General features: G+C 45.8%; 2 protein-coding genes across 5 annotated transcripts in view; one reads left to right on the top strand and one right to left on the bottom strand.

Moving 5' to 3' along the window:
• LOC309699504 (zinc fingers and homeoboxes protein 2-like) overlaps positions 1-20,365 on the bottom strand; it is a 132,777-nt gene that overhangs the window by 37,132 nt on the left and 75,280 nt on the right. The window lies entirely within an intron of this gene.
• Positions 11,694-13,824, top strand: LOC309699094 (general transcription factor II-I repeat domain-containing protein 2B-like; the record flags this gene model as incomplete). Its single annotated transcript, XM_082521948.1, has 2 exons — positions 11,694-11,774; positions 11,906-13,824. Exon 2 carries the CDS (start codon positions 11,977-11,979, stop codon positions 13,822-13,824), a length of 1,848 nt encoding a protein of 615 aa, XP_082378074.1. The 5' UTR covers positions 11,694-11,774; positions 11,906-11,976.

The following is a 20,365-nucleotide window of genomic DNA, read 5'->3' as shown; positions in this document are numbered from 1 at the left end:
GAGCGTACGCGTGCATGAATGTCTCCATATGTGGGCGTGTGTCTTCACGTGTGCGTGTCCTCAGCTAACACGGCGCCGTCTCCATCCAGTCATGAGCTGCTATAAGCCTGAGAGACTCTGAACTCCGACACAGACTTACATTCACTCGTATATAGGTCACTGCAGCCCGTCCATGCCAACAGCGCCGCCGCCGCCTTGCGGCTTCGACTCATTTAACCGCAGATGCCGGCGACAGGAAAAACAAGAAGGAGTGCGCTAAAGGAGGAGGAAAGTCTTAAGGTGTCACAGAGCTGCCTTCACCCTGCGTGTGATGATGGGAGAGATGCAGTGTTTATGCTTCGCGACGGCTCGCACCATAACCCAGAAAACATGGGCAAGTATCACTGAGCCACAAAGTCACAGGTCACGCTGTCACGGCCGCCACATCCCGATGTCATAAACCCGGGAGGTCACGACTTTCGAAACGCACAATCAAGCATTCATTTTGTTCTTTTGTTACTTTTAAAGTCCCAGAAAAAAGACGGAGAGATGACTGTTTGCTGAGTTGGCGGCCGGATCCATGGAGGAAGCATCGCCAACAGCATCATTTTTTAACCTGTATACGCCCACCAGGGCGACAGCCGTGTCCTCACTGACCAAAGTGGCCAAAACGCCGTCAAAGACTGTACACGTAACACCTTCATGCTTTTAAAACTCGGCCACGTGTCTGAAACCCTGACCCTTGAACTCACAGTTCATGGTCTACCCGTAGCAGCAGGATCCATATGAGCGTCCCCAAAGACTAACCAGTAAACCCTTACAGACACTGAGGCAGGACCACCTTTGTCCACCTCAGACAGGTGAGCTGTACACAAACTTTTTTTGCTATAACATCATCTGGAGTCAATGGGCGTGGCCACTTTGACGGACAAGTGTGTGCCAGCCCGGCAGCGCGTGCTAGCCTTCATCCCACTGATGGGAGTTTTTCTGGTGTTTTTTGTTCAGCAGGTATCAGTGTGTGTGCGTTGCATTTTTACAGTTTTTAGATGCTGATAATTTAGCACGCCACCCTCTCAACCAAGCGAGGTCACCTCCAGCTCCAAAAACCCAACATGGCTTCTGCTGGAACCCCATCGCTGAGGCGTCTCAGAGACACAAACGGGTTGTTTATCTAACCGGTTAGACCGTAAAGCATGAATAAGGCCACCCTGTGTGGATGCGACACAGTCGGGCCGGCATCATTACAAACGTATGCACTCGTTCTCCTGTAAGGCGCTTTGGATAAAAGGTTCCACCAAATGGCTGATTTGGCAAGTTAAATCCTTTATGGGGATTTAGTGAAAGGGCTTTCTATTTAAAAAAAAGTAATTTTATTTTTGGACTGCCTTTAATAGGATAAGCTTAGCCATAGGCAGCCCCCGGTTTGTTCTGATGAATAGGAATATTCTTGAGGCGTTTAACCTCCTTTTATTATATAACAGTCATGGGAGCGAGCAGTGAATCTACACAGGGCTGCACAATCGGGTCCATTTATACTTGTAAAACACTGGCATGTGTTGTTTTAAATGCTGTCGGTGTGGAGTTCACACTGTCACAATATTGAGTTCTCGTGACATTTGAAACCAATAATCATGACTGTTAACTGTCACCTCCACGTCTTATTGCACAAACAGAATTTCCTCATTATTCACGCTGCACATTTCTAAACCGCACCAAGCAAACTCGAGAAATATAAAGCCAGAGGCGAGGAGCGCCTTGTTCCCCGAGTCCTGCCTGTAAGGTACACAAACGCTTCCTGCGCCTTCTTATTTATTCTCCTTTAAGGTTAAAGCTTCTTGTTTGAGGTAGCGAGCCGCTCTTTCTTTTCCCAATGTTCACACTGATTCCTGATACCGAAGACAACTTTGAAGAACTTTCAAAGGGCACAAAGAAATCTCAGTTTTAATGACACTGGCAAAGTTTTTATTTTAATTGCAAACTGTCTCTTGTGTGGTTGGTACTTTCTTGAAAATTGTGCCAATGTCAAAAACTGTGCCAGCCTCTTCAGAGAGCGGCATGTTGGGAAATCTGCGGGGAGAACAAAGAGAAAAGGTTCTGCCCGTTGCACAAACTGCACTCGGATATTTTCTTAAAATTATGACCAATAATAATTCGTTCTGTTGAAAATGGTTAACGGGCTCTGCAGGGAATCAGAAATCGACAGCCTTTGCAACACCTGTCCACACACTTTTGGCACGAGTGGCTGATCAAAGTTTAGGTTCAAAGTCATCAGCAGGTTAAACGAGGTCAGAGGTCAGCCCTTTTTAGACCTGCAACACGGACCTCCTCCGTGTTGCTTCTGGACACACACGGGGCTCATTTGTGGTGACACCATGATAACTCTATGAAAGAAGGTGTTTATTGTGAGTCTAAGTAAAAAAGGAGTTTATTTCCCAACATGCACTGATGGCTACAGCGGGTGTGAGGAGGTTCGGTGATGTCGATCAGGCTCCACTCCTGTGGGTTCAGACTCGACACTTTCAAGATTAGACTTCAAACTTTGCGATAAAGCTCAGCGTCAGTGCGAGATCAGACCCGGGCTGAGGGACCTCCTCTTTCTTCCCTTTCCCCTCACCTTCCAGCGGGTCACGGCAGATGGCCGGCCCTCCCTGCGCCCACCTCTGCTGGATGTCTCTACCTACTGAGAGGGTGAAGACCTCCATCATACGAACATCTCCAAGGGCTGCTTGTATGTGACGGCCGGACTGTTTCCCCTCTAATTGATAGCCAGTGCCGCCCCCAGCCTCAAATGCCACGAGCCCCACCTGACGCACTGACCAGTCCAACAGTGTTCAGATGTCCACAAACATATGGCCACGGGAGAGGAACCCCCCTCCCCCACCACAGCTGCCCCCCAGGAGGCTTAATTCAGGGGCACAAAGTGGCTTTTTTTGTGGAGTGGAAAGGATTTATAATTACTGAGCGTTTAGGGGCTCCTCTGTGTTCGTCAGTGTGGTTTCCCATCAGCGTCTAACACCATCCATCTGCCTCTCTTTCACGCAGGACTTCCCTCTGCCTCGCTCGCTCAGAGATTACCGTGATATCGCTCGCTGCTTCCTTCCCGCTGTGCACTTGTTCTGCTGCTATTCGAGGAATTCAGTCTTCATCTGCCACCTCTCTCATGGCGCCTCGCCTCAAATACAAATGTAAATGAAAATAACCGTCCGGCGATGGTACTTCTGAGCATAAAGGCGCTGTTGGGGGTGTGCTGCATTCTTTAGCGCTGGGTTGGGGGATGGAGGGGCTTCCTCCTCTTCCTCTGAATGGGCAGTATGGGACACCTCGCTGAAGAGAATTCCATTAGTGTTGGTTTCTGTGGAGGGTTTTACTGTCACACGGCGCTGACGCCGCCTCAGAGGGCCTTTACGCTCTGCCAAGACAGATTTCTGGAGCCAGGCGTGGAGAGAGCCCGCTCAGGACTCCAGACTCCACAAAAGCACTTCTAATAAACTTTTATCAGTCACAGTGCTTTGAGCAGATTTATTCCTGCACGTTTCTCCATTTCCTTTTACGGCTGCTTTTACAGCGGTCTGGACCTCGGGCGGGTCGCTGCTGCCGTGCTCACGGATGAAGAAGAGGAACGAGACGTGAATCGTGTGAATAACTCGGGAACTTTTTATGTTTTGGTTCAAATATTTAGCCCGACAACAGCGCTGATTAATCCTGGACGATTTTAAGAACACACACACACACACACAAACGTATAAAAAGAATCGGACACAGCTGTGAGAGGCCAACAACTCGGGGCTAGAATCAGATTTTCGGGGATAAAATGACGACTTGTGCAGCCCTTTACTTGACGGCTGACCTCCATCTAAGACTTCAGAAGCCTGAATCGAGCGCTGAGGTGGTCGTACTTCTCCCTGCAGTTTCACCGGTTTCACAGTTTTAGATGCATTTTCTCATCAGTGCCTCAAAGAGTTTATTTTTAGAGAGAAGGTGATATTTCACGATTTTAAAAGTTATCTTTTCGTCCTTTTGACCTTTCCGCAGTCACAAAAAGCTCCGAATTATTTTGCTAATCAGAGAGATTTGCTGTTTAATTTTCACCTCATCGTTAAGAGCTTGTTTGCCAACTAATCAGCCGCTGCTGTGAGCGGTTATCACTCGTCTGTCATATTTAAGAAGTCTTACAGCTTACAGCAGAGCGCACGGCTGATCCAGACTTCCTGTTCCTATTTTTCCTGACCTGAAACCAGGACGTGGTCAAAGGTCAGAGCTCTGAACATTTATGTCCTCCACGTTAAACAGCAAAGACAAAAAATACTGAATATTTCTGTGATACAGGAAAAAAAAATCACTTTAACGTTTTAATTATTTATTTTTTTGTACCAAGAAGAAAAAACTGATCGAGTTTGTTTAACTGGAACAACATGTTGATTTATTTCAGGGTTTATCATTTTGTATTTTTCATTAGTTTCACTTGAATTGTTTTGTTTATTTTCTGGATTAAATTTGCTTTTTTAAGATGAAACTAAAACGATTTAATTTCAGTTTGAGCCTTTGTGACTTTCAGTGTTGCTGTTGTTCTGTTTTAAACATTAAAATTAAAAACAACTAAAAACTTATACTTGATACTCAGGTAAGTCCCAAAAGGTCGATTCTGTTCATTGTGGTGTTTTAGTCGAGGAGGCCGTTTACGTGAAAAGGGAAAGACCATCTCTGAATCGAGGAGGGGGGGGGTCACCATCTGACAATGCTGTGATTGCAGCCGTTCACCAACTCTCTGTGAATGGGACTCATGGTTATTGATCAGTGGTCACGAGAATTTGCATATTAATGATCAAGGAAGTGACCTCCCAGCCTATTGTCAGTCAGTGGTGCTGGTGGGAAACCAGCTGAGACTGAAGGAGTCACCTGATGATGACGAAACGTTTCTCCCACTGAAAACGTCCAGAAGGACAGAATCAAACTTTTGGGATTTATTTCATTTATTTATTTCTTTTTACTTTTATTTAAAGTATAATTTGTATTTTTAATTTAGTCACCTAAGACTTCGAGTTTTTAGCAACATGTCTGATATTACCAGAGCAGTTTTAGGACTGAGGCACTGAACTGAAGGTGTGAACGCTCCAGTTAAAACGGAGTCAGGACTGAACCAGGATCAGCACCGAGGACAAGCACGAGTCATGACTGAGCTCCGACTCACGATGAACCCGCCGGTCCTGTGAATTTGTTTGAGCAGGGTTTGCTTGAAGTCCCGCTTTTTGGTCTCCACACAGACATGTTTTCCAAACTCTGCCTGGCCTCAGCCTGCAGACTGCAACACGGCCGAAGGCTCCGAAAACCAACGCCAGGATTTTCTTTTGGTTGGACATCCGGACGGTTTTAACCAGAGCCAAATGAAAGGATAAAACACACAGACTCTTTGCTGGACCACACTTATTTTGGATTATTACAGATTATTTTGGACTAAGACTCATACAAAGCTCCTCTGATAGAGTCTCAGATTAAAACACAGAGCTGGAAAAAAGAGCAGGAGAGGTCATATTTCAGGAAAAAGCCCGATCTTCCTCGCAGCCGAGTTTGCGGATGCGATTGGAAAACCTCTCCACCTGTATTTGCCCAGAAGGATGTAAACGACCTGCAGCCAGGCAGCGGCGGGCAGCACGGGCAGCGACCTGAGCTGCAGATAAAAACCTCATTAAAAACAGAAACAGAGGAAAACCCGGAGCCTCGTTGTCAAACTTGTTTCTCAACAGGTTGCAGACGGTGAGTCACCATCTCCCATATTAACTCGCTCGTCGATATCCAATTATTACCTGCGACATTCAGGTATTTCACATTCGATTGGCCGCATGTAAACATATTATCTGGTTGGCAATAACTTGGACAAGCTCTTATCTCACTTATGAGAAACCCGAGAGTGATGCGTGCCTGAGATTAGCCGGGATGCCGAGGCACGCACACACCTTATCTTGTTTACTGTTCGGCTTCTGCAGCCTGCCTAAGCTCTGTTTCCATGGTAATATTAGGATTTTTCCATGCTGAAATATTCTGAATATTGTTTATTCGTGTATGAATCAATCGGATATTGCCGATGCTCTGATTGCATTGATTTCTGGAAAAGCTCTATCCGCCCGTCTCCCTCATTCTATTCTTCCTCCCTGATATTATTTTTACTTTGGAGTCTTATTATTATTAAAAACATGTTCAGCTTGTAGCCAGAATATGCTGCTGCCTCTAATCCTGCTCTCAAAAACATCCAAAGACCGGAGAAAATTCTCCTTCTGCAAGCCCTCATGTTGCACCGGGAGGTCAGAGGTCAGGGTAGGTATTCGGTGCCTTACTGAAGGACTCTTAGGCAAGAAAGGATGCCCGTGTACTCGAGCGCTCCCCTGGAAGAGCCTCTTTCTGCTCCCCACTCAATCCCCAACAACTAACCAGGGGAAATCAAAGTTAAATACAGAAAATGAAAGGCAAATAAATAATCACCGGTGCACTGAGCTGCACCTCCGTGGATCCTATTTTGATTTTAAGGTGGGAGTTGGGAGCGCACAAATAAGATAAAAGAAAGGATGGGAGGAGGAGGAAAGAACTGCAGAGAGGAGGGAGCGATTAGGAGACAAAGATGGGGGGGCAGGAGGAGGAGGGCCGGGGGAAACGGGGAGGAGCAGGCGAATGAGAAGACAAATTGAGAAACACGAGGTCGGTGACACGGCGCACAGACGTTTGCTCTTTTCCTCTCCGTTTTATCCCCATTACACTTTAATGCACGAGGCGCTCCTCCTGCTCATACCAAACACCTGCCAAGAGGAGGAAACACTCGGGAGCAACGGCACCACGAGGAACTTCCGCCAACCGCTCGTAAACCAGGACGTCGGTGCAGGAAGAGCCGGGTCGGGGCCACGATGAGTGAAATCACCTTTGAACTCCAGGCTCGGAAGCTCGACTCCTTAAATCACATTAAAGACTTCGCTGCACAGAATGTATTCAGTCCACAGACACACAGTGTCACGATCCTGGGTCTTAGGACCCAGTGTTTTGAGTTTTAGTTCATCTTAATGTGTATAGTATGTTAAGCTCATTAGTAGGGGTGGGTTTTTATAATCGATTCATCGATTAAAATCGATTCTGGCTTGGATAACGTAAAATCGATTCATTAAAATCCTGAATCGATTTTTTAATATAAATTTATTTTGTCCGAAATGCCAGAATCTCTGGTGACATCTCACAAAATTTCAAGAACCACCAAACAGTAAATGAGAGCAGGTACAGGGATTCTGCACATAGACTTAAAGACACAGCGCGACCCGCAGATCAGAATCAGTTAGATGTCGCCTTTCTCACAGTCGGGGCTGAAAGCCGACAGCTCGCTGATCCGGGTCCGCGCTTTGTGTTCACGCCCTTTATGCGCTGATTCTAAAGCTGTTAGTTTGATCTCTCTCCAAACAATATTGACCGAACCAGCAGCTAAAGAAGATCCAAACGCTTCACATAAACATCGTCATGAATTCACTCTTTTACTGTTTTGCTTCCATTGCGATGCGCAGCTCTCTCTCTCTCCCTCTCTCCCTCCCACCCTCTCTCTCTCTCTCTCGAACAGTTTCGCTTTCTTCATTATTCGCTTGCTTGTTACGCACAAGTCTACTGTTGCTTACAGCGCTGTCGGCCGCTGTTTTTTCCCCTTTTACATTCTTCCGAAAAGAAAACCTCATTTCTGCTGTTCAATACTGAACAAATTGAAACTTTTTAAAATTATTCAAAATGCAAAATGCTGTGTCTGTAATAAAACCGCTGTAACGTCAGAGGTAATGTTGATTAATTAATGGTTTTCTTTCGTTTTTGATGTACTGCAGAATATTTTTATAAAATCCCAGGCCAGGAAAATCACCTACATGTTTTTCTGTGTTTTATCTTCAGCTACTTTGACACAAAAGCATCTGCTGTGATGCTCACACCTTGGATAAAGTCTTGAGAGTGTCAGCTTCCTTTTTATAGATACAAAAATATGTAAATGTCCTGATCTGAATTATATCTCTGACTGTCAAAATTTCCCAGATTTAAATCGAATCGAATCGAATTAAATCGAATCGTGGATCGAATCGATTCGGGACCTTGTGAATCGGAATTGAATCGATTCTAGAAATCAGTGACGATACCCAGCCCTACTCATTAGGCCTCCTATGTTCATTTGCTTATTAGTTCCCCCTTGTGTTTCCAACCTATGTTAAGTCTCCCCTGCTCTTCATGTGTTTCATGTCTGTGTCTTACCTTGTCAAGTTCTGGTTGTCATGTCTGCGTCTCATTATGTTTCCTATTTTATTTGGAAGAGATCCTGCGCTTTTATATCATGGTTTATGTTTTGAGTCCTTTGATGTACTGTTTCTTGTTTCCCTGGATCTCAGTTATGGTTATCTTAGGTTTAGCTCTTTGGCTTTGTTATATGGCTTCCCTGTGTTCCATGTTATGTCCACTGTGATGTTTTGTACCACGTCTCCCCAGTTGCTGTTAAGTTTGCGTGTTTTAGAATTCAGTCAGTGTGTTTCCTGTTTTACTTTGAAGGTCCATGCCTCATGTGAGTGTTTCTAGCTTTGCTTGTCTCGTCAGTCCTGATTTCTCCCAGCTGTGCTCTCCTGTGTCATTCCCTCGTTATCCCTCTGTGTATTTAAGCCCTGTGTTTCTCTTTGTCAGTGTCGTAGTCTCCCTCATAGCTGTGTGATTTTTCCCTGTGGCTCCTCGTGCTTTAGTTTCCCCAGTTTAAGTTTAGTACTGTTTTTTGTGTTTCACTTTATGCCAGCATTAAAGCTGTGTTTTTGAGTTTACGTTTCGTCTCCGTGAGTTTGCGTTTGGGTCCTTCTCCTGCCTGCCACACAGCCGAATCATGACACACAGTTAACAACCCCTGTAAGAAACAGCCGGTCTACAGACCAGCGTCTCCTCCGGAAGACCCGACTTTAATAAAAAGGCCGAGGTCAAAGTCGAGTTCCTGCCCCGAGTGGAGGAACGTGGGGTGAGGATTAGGGCGAGCAGGAGCAGGGCGGCGGCTGTACCGGTACAAGTGTCAAAGCAAAGCACCAGATTTATCGGTCTGCCTTCGTCCTTACACTCAGCGACATTCTCGAGCTCTGGGTAATGAGCGAAAGAACGAGATTACGGATACAAGCTGGAGAAATGGGCTTCCTGCAAGGGGGGGCTGGGCTCTCCCTGACAGACCGGCTGAGAGTCCAAATCAGCCAGTTGGGGTGGTCTGTGCATCTGACACGGACGCCTCCTGGGCCAGGTGTTCCAGACACGTCCTACTGGGAGGTCCCAGGGTAAAACCAGGACATCGGATCCAGCAGAGCCACAAAGTTCTCGCAAAAGAGCCGGAGGAGGTCTGGATATCTCTGCTGGAAAATCCGATGTTTCAGGAAATGTAGGAAATAAATGGAAAGTCTGCTACAGTTACATGTCCCTATGTGTCCTTGCTATGAATGTCGCCTCTCTGAGCTGAGTTGACTCACAAAGACGAGGGCCACGCTTCACAGAGTTTCAGAAAAACAACAAGTTTGAGCTTTTGTTTGGAAGACTTTGACAGAGGTGTAAACTTTGTGTGCGTCTTCCATATTTACCTTTTAAATCTGTAATGTGATTGGATTTTATGCCCAGTCTTATTTCTTTACTGCATGCTGTCTGCTTCATTTCCTTTGCTCTCTTCTGTGAATATTGTTGTTTTATTCTTGTTTTAATGGCTAATTTAACATCTGGGCAATGAACAACCATTCCAGACAAGCCATTTGGTTAACACTGGCACATTTACAGTAATGCTGATGGATAGTCAGCATCCCAGACCTTCAACGCGAGCTCATTTTCAGCCAGAAGTAATCATTGCTTTACATGATAAGAAACAAGGAAACAAAATAAGAAGCTGCAAATCGAGTTTTATGCAACAAACTGAAGATTTTTTCTTCTTCTCGAGCATGACTTCAGCTTCGGTACATCGTGTTCTGAGCTCTCGAACACACTGTTTTCGTTTTAGCTGTTCTTCAGAAACATCTTCAGATCACAGCTGGACCTCTGCTCTCAATGTTTCCAAACACGTCATTATAACCAAACCCGGCTCCACCAAATTAGAACCAGAGTCCACAGCCGGTGTGACGGCGATCGCCTAAAAAGTTATATGTAAGTATATAAAACCCGAGTGGGCCCAGCAGGGAGACCTACAGGGTCATTAAAGGGCAAATCTGAGGGGTTTTTACTCCTAACACATGTGCAGAGAGGGCAGGTGAACACATATCAATACACATGACCTCATTTCCTAAGCAGGTGGTGTTAAAAACTCACCTTCTGGCCCGTTCTGCAGTAAAACAAACATGTCTGCGGTCGTATTTTTAACGGCTCCATGAAAAAGGACAAACCTGCGTTAACACATCTTCTAGCGGACTCGGCGGTTTGATGGACACTCTCCGGAAAGACTGTTTCCCACGATTCCCACACCGCGGGCGAACCAGGCTTCGTGGTGGTCCAGCACCTCATTTGACAAACACAAAGTTGTTGTTTTCTCTGTCATTTGTCACCCCCGTGTGCGTTACGTCCTCGCTCGTGGTTTCTGATTAGCGTCTTTGTGCTGATTACAGGCCCCTTTAATGTGCACGCGAACGCAAACGTTGCTCTGCAGCTTTTAATCGCTGATAAGAGTTTGATAACGATCACGCGACTGTGACTCGGCGCTTTGGAACATTTATTTAACGGATGTTTAAGTGACGAAGACGCTTTGAACAGAAACAAAAAGTTGTTTTTTAAAAATCAAACTCCGAGCAGAGTTCACAGCAGATGTGGCGATGAGTCACGGAGATCACGGGTTTCACAGGGAGACAAACAGACTGGCGAGAACGCGTTTAAAACTTTAAATTACACTTTGAGGGGATTTGAAGATCCTTTGCCAGTTTGGAGATTGGACCCCTGCTGCAGAGACGACTCCGTTTCCACTCATTTCAACCTGCAGGGCTGAAAAGTGAAGCTGAACCGCCTCTAATGGCCGCTTGAGGGTGGCTCCAGCGGTGAGTCACTCCTCAGAGTCCCACGTTAAAATGTCCGACTTTACAGCAGAAATGAACCCGTTTACAGCAGAACAGCATGTGTGGAGAAGTTCTGTAGAACTCATCCACTTGGTTACGGGTTGAGCGGCGATTACACGCGAGTCTGCTCAGGTGACATACGCTTTATCATCAGACCGCGAGCGCCACGGTGCGTGCAGCAGTCAGACTTTCCTGTGCGCTAAATACCATCATGGTGCCACTTATTACTCGTTGATTCTTCAAAGTAATGCAGCACGTTCTTTAGTTACTCCCAGGAGGAAAATTATTGTTCTTATGCTGCAGGCTTCAGTCCCACACACCAACACAAATCCCTGTCCTAACCAGGACAGACATGATCTTTCTCTGCATATTTAGCTACGAACGCAAAGCCGAAAAAACAAAAACAAAGATAAGAACCGCCCCGAAGAGACTTCAAAGTGATCGCCACGGTGATTCTACTGTAGAAGCATGGGCAGGTAAAAACGGAGGCTGCAGCCTGGCTGGTCTGGCTGCAGTGCCGGGGTCTGCATACACTCGGCTCCACTCCGAGTTCTTAGCTAGCTTAGCGTTAGCATGATGGCTGTGCTAGCAGTATAAACGCAGCTGTTTCAGTCCTGTTTGCACTTTAGCTTTGTGTTTTCATCCTTTAGTGCAGGGGTCACCAACACGGTGCCCGCGGGCACCAGGTCGCCCGCAAGGACCACATGAGTCGCCCGCGGGCCTGTTCTAAAAATAGCTCACCATAACAACTTACCAGTAAGCTGCATCTATTTTTATTTTTTCTTGCTATTTTTTTTTAATCACAATTGCATTGGCGTTAATTTGTTAGAGATAATATATAAAAAAAATGTTTATTATTAAATATTAGATCATGATCTAATATTTAGTGCTAGCTGGTCTCCACGGAAACAGTTGCCGTGAAGACCAGCAAAGGCAAAGGTGAGGAGATGAGGAAAACATGGCGGAAAAAAGGAAGAAAACATATAATTTTCACAGTGAATGGGAGGAAGAGTTCTTTTTTACCACTGTGAAAGATTCATGCGTGTGTCTCATTTGCGGGGCAACTGTGGCAACGGCAAAGCGGCACAACGTGGAGAGACATTTCCGAACGTGTCACACAAGCTACCATGCTAACTACCCAAAGGGCAGCACACTGCGAGCGGAAAAGGCCCGCGAATTAAAGGCAGGTTTGAGCAAACAGCAGTCTTTTTTCACGAGACCGGTGAAAAACTCTCAAAAAGCAACCGAAGCCTCATTTAGAGCTACACATTTCATGATTAAGAAAAAGAAGGCATTTTTAGACGGGGAGTATTTCAAAGAAGCAATGATGATAATTGCAAAAACTGTGCTTAAAGACGAGAAATATGGAAACGATGTAATCTCCACTCTCTCTGATGTCCAGCTGGGGGCAACTACAATTGTTAGAAGAGTGTCGGCTATGTCCGGGAACTTGGCCGATCAGTTGGATCAGGATCTGGCAAAGTGCAGTTGGTTTAGCATCCAGTGTGACGAGTCCGTCGACAGCAGCAGTACAGCACAGCTGATGGTCTTTATCCGGATGGTATTTGATGGTTTCTCCACAAAAGAAGAACTTCTGACACTACTGCCGCTAAAGACAACAACGAAGGGAGTTGACATCTATAACGCGGTGAAGGAGTTTTTCGCGAAGAAAAAGGTACCGTTGGAAAAGCTGGTATCAGTGACTACCGACGGGGCTCCTGCTATGATCGGCCGACATACGGGATTCATCGCTCACTGTAAAGGTGACACAGAGTTCCCAAACTTCATGCATTACCACTGCATCATTCACCAGCAGGCGTTATGCGCAAAGGTGATCGGCTTCGAGCACGTCATGACTCCCGTCATGAAGATCATAAACAGCATCCGCTCCAGAGCTAAACAGCACAGAACATTCAAGGTGCTATTGGAGGAGCTGTCAGCTGAATATGGTGACCTGCTACTACATACGGAAATCCGATGGCTCAGCAGGGGACGGATTCTGCTTCGTTTTTTGTCACTTTTGGGTGAAATCAAGGAGTTCATGCAATCCAAAGGGGAAGACACATCTCTGCTGGAGGACACTGAGTGGACACTTGACCTTGCGTTTTTAACAGACATTACTGGGAAACTGAACCATTTGAACTGTGAGCTGCAAGGCAAAGGTAAGACTGTTGCTGACATGATAAGTGCTTTAAATGGATTTAAAGCCCAGATGAACATTTTCTCTGTGCATTTACAGAGAAAAAAGGTGCTGCACTTTCCCTCTGTGCAGATGGTGCTGAAAGACAATGCTTCTGCATCTGAGACTTTTGACAAAGTTGCAGAAAAGTACACTCAAGTCATAAACCGACTTGGTCAAGAGTTTGAGAACAGGTTTTGTGACCTTGATCAGCTTGAGCCATGTGTCTCATTTGTTTCCAATCCTTTCATGAATGTGGACACAACATGCATTGCTGAGCAACTAAGTTCAATGTTCAGCTTGGATGCTGGACAGGTGGAAATTGAAATTGTAACATTGCAAAATGATGTCCACCTCAAAGCCTATCTGGGCGCACCAAACTTTTGGTGCCTTGTTGACACAGAAAAGTACAGTGGTGTGTGCACAGCAGCTATGAAGGTTGCCAGCCTGTTTGGTTCAACCTATCTTTGTGAATCAGCCTTTTCTGACATGAACTTCATCAAGAACAAACACAGAACACGCCTCTCCGATGCACATCTGCAAGACTCACTCAGAGTTGCAGTGTCAAGTTATACCCCAGATTACAACACACTGGTGAACAGCATGCAATGCCAGGTTTCCCACTAACAGACAAAGAAAGCCATATTAGATGTTCTCAGTGGCAACATTACAGTGTCATGTCAAAGTTGAATTTAATTATTGAAAAACAAATGTGTTTGTTAAGTGTAACATGTGACAATTTGCTTTAAAATGCTGCCAATTTGGTGAAAAGTTCTGTAAAATTTGAAAGTTGATTTTTTGTATGTTACATACATACAAAAATCATGTATGTAACAGTGCATGATTGTTAAAATTTGTTAGTGGTAAGTGAAAATGTTGTAGAAGTGATCACTTCAAAATGTAAATACTTGCAGAGATATATAGAAATAAAGCGTTGCATATTGATATTTATGTTTCCTACCTTGTTTCCTAATTGCATTCTTTATAATTATGGTGAAAAATAATTAACATAATTAGTGTCCGTACATAGATGAATATCATTAATTATTAATGATAACACATAATTAAGTTAAACTGAGGAAATTTGTTATTTGAGAAGTGTGTGTCAAACTGGTAGCCCTTCACATTAATCGGTACCCAAGAAGTAGCTCTCACTTCCAAAAAGGTTGGTGACCCCTGCTTTAGTGCAATAAAAATCAAAGTAATGTCCATGTAGACTGCTCCATGATTTTCTACCTCCACACAAACTGAAATCAGCTGACTGTAGTGAAATGAGGAGGACTCAGGACGACTGAAGAACATTTGTAACGCAAGTAACTGTAACTGTGATTACTGAAGTTAGCGACGTGTTACTATGTCGCACCCAACCACACATACTTCCTAGGCGGATGTCAAAGAAGTTCAACAGGAATGACTCTGCTGGCGTCGAGGATTTAGGCTTAATGTTTGCAGTGTTATAGGTGTGGCCTCTTTGATCGACAGGTGGATACCGATACAAGCCCTGCAACTCAGCTAACTGAAGATGGAACTGCCAGGAAACGATGAAGAGCTTAGAAAAGGCGACCCCCGAAAAAGAAGGAGATCTGACGAACCGCGAGGCTCGCTGTGAGGTTACTGCACCAACAGACCGTCCACCGTACCTGAGAGACGCACCTGCACAGTCTGCTCTTCTGTTTCCAGCAAGCTAACATGGCGGCCGTGACATCCACTCACACTCAGACTGAGATAAAATAAACAGCTGTCAGAGACGAGGGAGGAAGGGGAGGAGGGGGGTCTTCAGTTTGCATGATGGCGCACAAACACTTGACTTACATGAAGACAATAACAGCAGCTGATATTTATGCCTTCACATGATGACTGATGATGGTTCCATTTTGTTTTTAACTGATGCTCCAACTTTTCTCCCTCCAAAAAAGTAATATTTTCAGTTTCCACTCGTTCCTCTTGAATTTTTTATGAGCAAATTGACAATGCCTAAAAAATAAAATTGCTGGTAAACAGCACACTTAAAGTCACTCGTTATTATCCGTCTGCTTTCTAAACATCCTGAATCTAAACGAAGTGAAATATTTAAACAGAGAACACCGTGTTTCTCCTCTTTTTGAACGTCGGCACTAAATGGAAAATTCTTTCAGAGCCGTCCATCACGTCTGCAGATTTCTCTGACATCCTGACAAAAAGCGAAACATAATTAAAGTGCATTTGTGGAGTCTCCTGGCGACAGGTCGGCGGGGTTCAGGTTAATGAGGTTAATATTCACTGAGAGTACAGTTTGTTTTCGTGTGTGAGGAAGAGCAGCGAGTACCCGGTGTTCTTCTGCTCCATAATGAGAGCGTTAACCTGCTCTGGAAATGTTTGACTTCCAGGTGTTTGTGCTGATGAGCTCGTTCAGGTTCCCGCCGCACGGATGCCGGCGCTCCAGCCGCTCGGGGTTGGAGGTTTGAGAGGGTTTCCTCGCGCGAGCTCTGCAGCTATTTTAATCAAAATAAAGTGATTAGGAATATGCAAATCGAGCCATTTGCTAATTGTCGCAGCCAATCCCTCCCCGTCTGCGGCTCTGAATAAAGCTGAAATTGGGGGGAAAAAAATCTCATTGTGGGAGCAGAATAAGCGCCGCCGGTCACGCCGATGCTGGAGGGTCAAAGGTGTCGCGGCGGCCGCGCTCACGCCGAGCGTCCTTGAGCGAGAAGCTGAACTCCGTCTCCGTCCTCCCCGCGGCCCCATCACCTCTGACCGCGGAAAAAAACCCAGGAAACAAAAGGTGGATCATCACGAGTCACATTTCAGATGAAACGGTTTGAAATTTTCTCTGAAGCGCCACAAAAATCTCCCGTACAACGACCCGCTGAGCGTCTTCTAACGCTCGGGCCGCCGCTGAGACGCGGCGACCGACTTTATTTACCGAGCCGTTTGTGTAATTTTGGCCGAGAGCGGCGGGGAGCACACAGCAGAGGACGGCCCTGAACGGTGGCTGGGTTTAATCACACACACACACTGAGAAACACACACGTGTACACATTAATATGCATGCACAAGCAATGGGAAGCACGCAGGGATGCTCACACACACACACACACACACACACACACACACACACACACACACACACACACACACACACACACACACACACACACACACACACACACACACACACACACACACACACGTTAAGCCGCTCACTCTAATAGGCTAAGCTTTACTCCATTTGGTTAAATGTTTTGTTTAAGAAGAGCTACACCAGTGGAAGGAGGGAAGGAGTGAGGAGGAAGAGGAGGGTGGGTGGGTGGGTTGGTGGGGGGTTAATGGTGAGGGACTCTGGGTGGAGGAGAGGAGGAGGAGTAAGGAATTAGGTGAGAGGAGAGAAATAAAAGGAGGGACGGTGTGAAGAGGATTTTGAGAGGGAAATGAAGAAGGGAGGGAGGATGAAGGAATGAAATAAGGGCAGAAGGAAGGAATGAGGAAAGGAGGACATGACTGAATGGAGAAATTAGGAAAGGGGAAATAAAATAAGCATGGAGGAAAGGTTGGAAAAAAGAGAGGAAGGTGGGAAGCAAGGAAAGGTAGGAAAGGAAAGAAAGGTTTAATGAGAAGCACAAGGAGAAATGAAATAAGGATAAATGGAAGGAAGGAAGAAAGGGTGGGAGGTAGGAAAGAGGATATGATATAGTAATGTGAAAAAGAACGAAGGAAAAGGGGTTAGGGAGGGAATTAGGAATGAAGGAGGAAGGCAAATTAAATAATGTTGGAGGAAGAAAAGAAGGGAAAAAGGTGGGAAAAAGGATTTAGTTGCAAAGGTGTGAAGGAATAAAGGAAAACAGGTTTAATGAGCAAGGTGGGAAGGTGAGGAAGCGACGAGGGCAAAGGGGAATGAAATGGGCATGAAGGAAGCGAAAAAAAGGAAAGAAGGAGGTAATAAACAGGAAGAGAATAAAATGAGTAACAGCTGAGGAAAAGGTAGGTAAGTAAGGATGAAGAGCAGGAAGAGACGATCCAAACGGACGTGAGAAATGGAAAGGAAGACAAGGAAGAAGGAAGTGTGGGATGAAAGGAAGGATGGAAGAAAGGGAGGAAGATGATTTTGTCTAAAGTGAGGAAAGGACGAAAACGGGGTTTATGGAAGAAGGGACACAGCTGCAAAGAAGGAAATAAGGAAGAAGGAGGCGACTGAGGAGACTGAGAGAAAGGAAGGAATCACTTTCAAATGAGGAAAAGAAACGGGATGCAGGGAAAATAAATGAAGAGCAAAGAAAGAGAGAAAAGTGAGGAGGGATGAAGTTGGATATAAATATGACTGAAAGGAGGAAGAAGGCAGGAAGAATCCAAATGAACATAATATATGGAAAAGAGGAGGAAAAGAGAGGGAGACAATGGGATGGAAAAGAGCAAAGGAAAGGAGGCAACAAGGAAGAAAAAAGTAGCGAGGGGAGGAAGAAGAAACAAAGGAAGGAACGAGAGAAAAGAGGGGAAGAAGTTAGAGACGAAGGAGAGAGATGGAGGAATGTAGGGAGGCGAAAGGAAAGGAAGTAAGGAAAGAAGGAAGGAGGTGTGTCACAAGAGAAAAGAGGAGCGAGGGAGGAGACGAGGGATGAGGACGAAGGGATGGAAGGAGGAGAAGTGTTGGGCTGGAAGGCCAAATAATGGAGCAGCTCATCTCATGGTGAATTTGAATGGAGGCTGAATTAATTTAAATCTCATCACGGCCCGCCCTCTAATACCTTATCAGTTCTGCACGGAGACAAGGGACGTAATCGCATTAGACCCGCCACTCTGCTCTACTGCGCTGTGCTGCGCGCGCACACACACACACACACACACACACACACACACACACACACGCTACCTGTGCTGGTATGAGCCGCTCTGACACAAACACACATTGCTGTTGTCACGGCGCTGGTGGGTGTGCACGCGACTTCACGCTGTGTGTGCACGTGCATTAAATCCAATACACACACACGGTGTGAAGACATGCCCCGTAAGTACCAACCAGCAGGACACCATGCATGTAACACACACACACACACACACACACACACACACACACACACACACAAGCAGCTCTATCTTTGCCAGAAGATCCAACAACATCCCCCAAACCTAAACGTTATTCCAGGCTGAATCCTGAAGCCACGTCTGGATCCTCAAACCGCTGCTTTGAGACCAAAATGTCTTCAGTCCACAGATGTCCTCACTGTAAACATGTAAGTCTCCGTCTTTACAGCTACAAACACACACGTTCAATTTTACCTTCACGAGGATCTTTGACTCGCAGAGCTCCTTCACCCTGAGGCAGAGTCTGCACCTGCAAACGGCCCTTTGAGGACAAAATGTCCTGACGCAAAGGTTTAAACTGCTGCTTAGTCCTCAGAAGGACAACTGCTGCAGTTCTGTCTGCGTAAGGACCCCCTGTGGCTCAGAGGCCTAAAAGTCAGGAAGACAGAGATCCAACACAGAAACACACATCATCATGTCTATCTTTCTGAGCACCTCTGACCATCAGACCCCCCGCAGACCTAAACCTGAACTCTGAACCCTCAAACGCACCACAGTGTCCTCACGTTACACAGATGTCCTCACTGCACAGGTTTAAAATTCCATGCAGTTTTCAGAAAGACAGACAAGTACACACACACACACACAGAAACAAATGTCTCAGACACACACAGCATGCAAATGCACACCCATGGGTGCTACAACACACATTCACCATGGAGACCCACTGACAAATGGGTGTAAAAACAAACACACACACACACACACACACACACACACACACACACACACACACACACACAGCCCTATGGAGCCGGACTAACAGAGCAGCCTTCCAGTTACCTTCTAGGGGAAAAGGCTCATGGGAAGTTATGCACTCGGCTGTTGACATTGGCTGCGGTGAGACGAGCAGCTTTACAGCGCTGACTCCTCATACTCACGCTGAAATGTACACACACACCTCGGCCGTGGCCAAAACCTCACAGTCACATGCACACACCACGTGCGCGCGCGCACACACACACTCCAAACAAGATGGCGGGTGAGTTATAGGGTCCTCACACGAACTCACACTCCAAACAAGATGGCTGGGAAAGTGTGCAAAGGTTTTCCATCATCGTGGATTTCAGGGGCGACTGATAAGAAGAGGACAACTCCACCCAGAGACGCAGATAGCGCTGATTTAAGAGGCGTTTCTTGGCCGCATCGTTTGGCAGATGTGAAACTCCTGCAGCGAGCGTAGAGGACGTGACGCATAGAAGCACGCGGTCACATTTCAGAGTCAGGACGTCCCTTTTAACAACGGTAGCTTCATGTATTTGACAAAAGAGGCACAAAACTGATCAAATATTCAGACACCAGACTGCTCATTAACATAAACAGGAAGTAGGAAACACCCACAAAACGACCTCTGAAGGAGGTTACCCGAATTCGTTTTTGGTCTGGAGGTCCTGCTGGCCTCTCGGTTTCATTTGTAGATATTCTTAATCGATTTGCAGCCTGACTGTATCCACACAGGTATTGGTTTATTACTGCATACAGCCGGATGAATCCCTTAAAGCCGTCTTCTAGGCCTCCAATTCGACCAGGTTGCCCAAAAACTGCCAAAGATATGCGATTCATGCTTTTCTTCCTGCCATTAACGGCTGACTCATTACAGGACAGCCCCCGTCTTATTTTGAAAGTCCGATGGCTGCTAACAACCTCTCAAGCAGGACTAGGTCTAGGCCTCTCCATGGTTGGATGAGCTCCAGCTCCACCCTTTTCCACAGTAATCCTTCCTCCTGCTCTGGAGCTGGAGGGTCATTGTTCCGAACTGACCGAGGCTGCAGAGCAAAGACCTCCATCCGCAGTCCAAGTCGGTGGAGTTGGGGTTGGTGAATGAGTGCGATTATGAAAAACAGCTGATTATAATACTCCGTCTTTCATTCATCATGAAGTACTTCGTAGCTGAAACAGCTGTGGAGACCTTCGTTATTAAAGAAAGCCTCTCATGAAAAGCTCGTTTCTGTTTTCTCATGTGTTCAGGACTTTGAGAGTTTTTCTCGTCTTCTCAGAGATCTGTTGGTCGGTTTGTTTTTCATTCCTGTAGGTAACCAGACAAACATACAGCGATGCTGAAAGCCGACATTGTTTGTGCGATTCCAGCTCCAAACATTTTCGGGTTTTTGGT

The sequence above is a fragment of the Aulonocara stuartgranti genome (assembly GCF_965226115.1).
Source record: "Aulonocara stuartgranti genome assembly, chromosome: 22".
Taxonomy (NCBI): Eukaryota; Metazoa; Chordata; class Actinopteri; order Cichliformes; family Cichlidae; genus Aulonocara; species Aulonocara stuartgranti.
Note: the sequence above shows the minus strand (reverse complement) of the source record. Positions and strands in the feature narration are given on the sequence as shown.